This window comes from Arabidopsis lyrata (genome assembly GCF_000004255.2).
Source record: "Arabidopsis lyrata subsp. lyrata unplaced genomic scaffold ARALYscaffold_6, whole genome shotgun sequence".
Lineage (NCBI taxonomy): Eukaryota > Viridiplantae > Streptophyta > Magnoliopsida > Brassicales > Brassicaceae > Arabidopsis > Arabidopsis lyrata.
This window is the reverse complement of record NW_003302550.1, coordinates 18,034,999-18,038,125: the sequence shown is the minus strand read 5'-3', so window position 1 is coordinate 18,038,125 and position 3,127 is coordinate 18,034,999. Positions and strand designations below refer to the sequence as shown.

At 36.1% G+C, this 3,127-nt stretch overlaps 1 protein-coding gene across 1 annotated transcript; it reads right to left on the bottom strand.

Annotated features, from left to right (window-relative positions):
* Positions 1 to 376: 376 nt before the first annotated feature.
* LOC9310585 (1-aminocyclopropane-1-carboxylate synthase 11) lies at positions 377 to 2,639 on the bottom strand. The gene is made up of 4 exons (XM_002872323.2): positions 2,191 to 2,639; positions 1,920 to 2,051; positions 1,674 to 1,834; positions 377 to 1,581 (listed from the first exon to the last, which is right to left on the bottom strand). Exons 1-4 carry the CDS (start codon positions 2,329 to 2,331, stop codon positions 633 to 635), a joined length of 1,383 nt encoding a protein of 460 aa, XP_002872369.1. The 5' UTR covers positions 2,332 to 2,639; the 3' UTR covers positions 377 to 632.
* Positions 2,640 to 3,127: the final 488 nt, after the last annotated feature.

Genomic DNA, 3,127 nt, shown 5'->3' with positions numbered 1-3,127 from the left:
CGATTTTTAAAACAAGGGTATAGACAATAGAGTTACGGAATTAGATGATTATGTTTTGGGGTTTTTAAGTGGTACAAAAAGTAAGAAGGACATATGTAATTAGTTTTAATGAATAAAAAATAGAGAAAAAGGTTAAAGTAAAATCACAAGAAACCAACAAAAAATGGGGTTTGTCATAAATATTATAGTCTGAACATTTGTTTTAATTCAGCTGTTCTTTGGCTTCATAATCTATTGCCAAGTTTCTCATTATATTTTTGGCATTCAGAAATATAATTGTTTCTTGTTCAATTTGGCAACTTCTCAGGTAATTTTTTTTTTAGTTTGTGAATACTTTCGTTCAACAGAGCTTTCCATGTAATAATAGAAAAAGAAATAATTTTATTCAATGATTACAGTATTATATGAATATGAAAGAATAAAAGAATACAATTTGGTTACTCAAATAAACAAAATAAAAACAGGACCCTTCAATACAAACCCTCCCATTAAAAAAAAAAAACAGTACTTATTTCCTTTATTTTGTAGAGCTAAACTCAAGAATGGCTTGCGCCAAATCTGGAGTGAAAAACCATATGAAAAACAATAATAATATGTAAAAGCAATCAGCGAGATATTCTTCGAAAAATCGATCAACGTTCTGATTCACAAGTAACAGAGGAAAGCTTGGAGACCCACTTGTTGATAAGAGATCTTCTTCTTGTATCCCACATGGTTCTCTTTTGCTTACCACGAGTATTGTTCTCTACGAAACCTTTAACACGGTCCATAGCGACCTCCATCGTTTGGTCGGACATATTGGCGAAACAAACTCGAAACCAACCAGGTTCATCGCAGTGACACGATGAGCCTGGAGAGATGTTAAGACCAACTTCACACACAATCTTTGTCCATAAAGAGTGCTCTGCCTCGAAAGTGTTGGATTTCAAGAGGTGTCTTAAGTCAACCCAACAGAACAAACCTGCGTTGCTCTTCAAACAACCGATCCCTGCTTCCTTTAGACCCGAAACCAGCCTGTCTTTTCTCTCTCTCAGCCTCTTCTTGTTCTCTTCCAAGTAGTTGGTCGTGAATCTTTCGTCAGACAACAAATTGGCTAGCAGATGTTGAGTTTGGGAAGAAATGAGTCCAAAACTCGACATTTTTGTCGCGGCTGACACCACTTTCTCATTGTTTGAGTAAATCAAACCTACACGAAATCCAGGGAGGCCTAGATCTTTGGACAAACTGTAAACAACATGGATTTTCTCATCCAAATCCATGTTCTTGTCCTTAGCCACTTCTAGAACGCTGGTGAACTCAGGAGAGTCGAAAACCGTTCCCGAGTAGATTTCATCGCTCACCATATGGATTTTCTTGGTGGATGTGAAGGTCAGAAGAAGATCAAGCTCTTCACGGGTGGTAGAGGTTCCAAGAGGGTTTGAAGGGTTTGTTATTAGAACTCCTTTAACGTTTAGGTTAAGTTCGCGAGCTCGTTCGTAAGCATCTTCTAATGCATCCTCCGTTATCTTGTACCCATTTGAGCTTACGCAATGGATAGGAACAATCTCTACTCCTGTCCGCCATTTGAGATCTCTATCAAACCTTCATGATGAGCCAACAAACAAATTTAGTCTCTCTTGTATTAACGCTAACATATTCAAAACCGTTAGTGTAAAAGTATACACTGCACGTACCCTGGATAATAAGGTGCAGGGATAAGAAATGCATCTCCTGGATTAGCAAGACAGAACATTAGAGTCTCGTTAGCCGAGGTTGAGCCAGCTGTGAGCACCATCTTGTTCGTATCGAATTTCACTTTGTTCTCTCTGATCTTCCCCATGAACTTCGCCATGGCCTGTCGCGTAAAAGCATAGAATACTTAATATCATAGTTTCAGTACTCTAGTTTAGTATGTAGTGGGAGTAGATGATGTTACTTACATCCTTGAAAGCTGGCAAGCCATGGTAATCTTGGAACAGAGCTAACTGTCTAAAGACCGACTCTTCATTTTTCTTCAAACCCAAGACTTCTGGATGCTCTTCAAGCCACGTCTCTATTAGATCAAAAGAAAGCTGCACAAAGAATGGAAACAACAACCGCTAAGTAGAGAGCATGCTAGTTATGTTTTCTATATGTTTTGACAACTCGGAAATTATGTACATACTAGTTTTGTTTTCTATATGTTAAAATAGTTAATAGATTCATACAAACCTGGTTTTCAGCAAGACCCATTTGAACAATCCCACTAGGATTAAACGACTCGTGGAAAGGATTCTTCTCGTATTCTTGCCATCCAAGGAAGTAGGATGAGTCTTGTCCATGAGAGTCGCCAATAACTTTGCTAGACAACATTTTTAGATGCTATAACTTGGTGATCACTATAGCAAGTACAAGTACTTTCACTTGTAGCTCAACAATATAGAGATATAGATAGAGAGAGAGAGAGAAGTAGAAGAAAAGTTTTGGTTGATAGAGAATGTGAGCCCTGTTGAGGAACAAAGACGAAGAATGGTGAATATATAATGCAGAGGAAGCTAGGGGAGGTGATCTATTAGGAGACATTGTCCCGACATTATTAGCTATAGTGAAAGTAGACGGTGTTGATTCTTTTGACTAAAAACCCACACGTACAAAATTATTTAATTATTGTGACCCACACCCACACGTACACTTTTTTTTTCTTCTATTTAATGCTTAGAATTTTTTTTTAATCGTTTTATATATTCTTTAAAAATGTTTTTCCTTGTTAAATTAGAGTATATAATTTGGAAGTATTATTTATTTGTATTTATTCTCTCATTTCCTTTGAGTTTCCGATGTATTTGTTATCCTATCTGTATTTTCCTTTTTATTTTTGATAGTGGACAGCAAGGACATAAACAAAAGGTAGATGTATATTATAAGATCGGGGATTTTTTTAATCATACAATAAAACAAATTTTGGAGATTTGAATCACACAATATATCAATCATTCTTAATCGGTTTGGTAGAAAAATGCTAATGAAAGCAAATGCGGTTTAACATGTAATGAGTTAGAATGGGAACACTTTATGCATATGAGGTCTCTCCCATCTTAATCTTCTATTATTGTAAATATGATTTTCCATCTTTTAAACTCAAAAGCCAAATGTTATTTTAACATGGTAG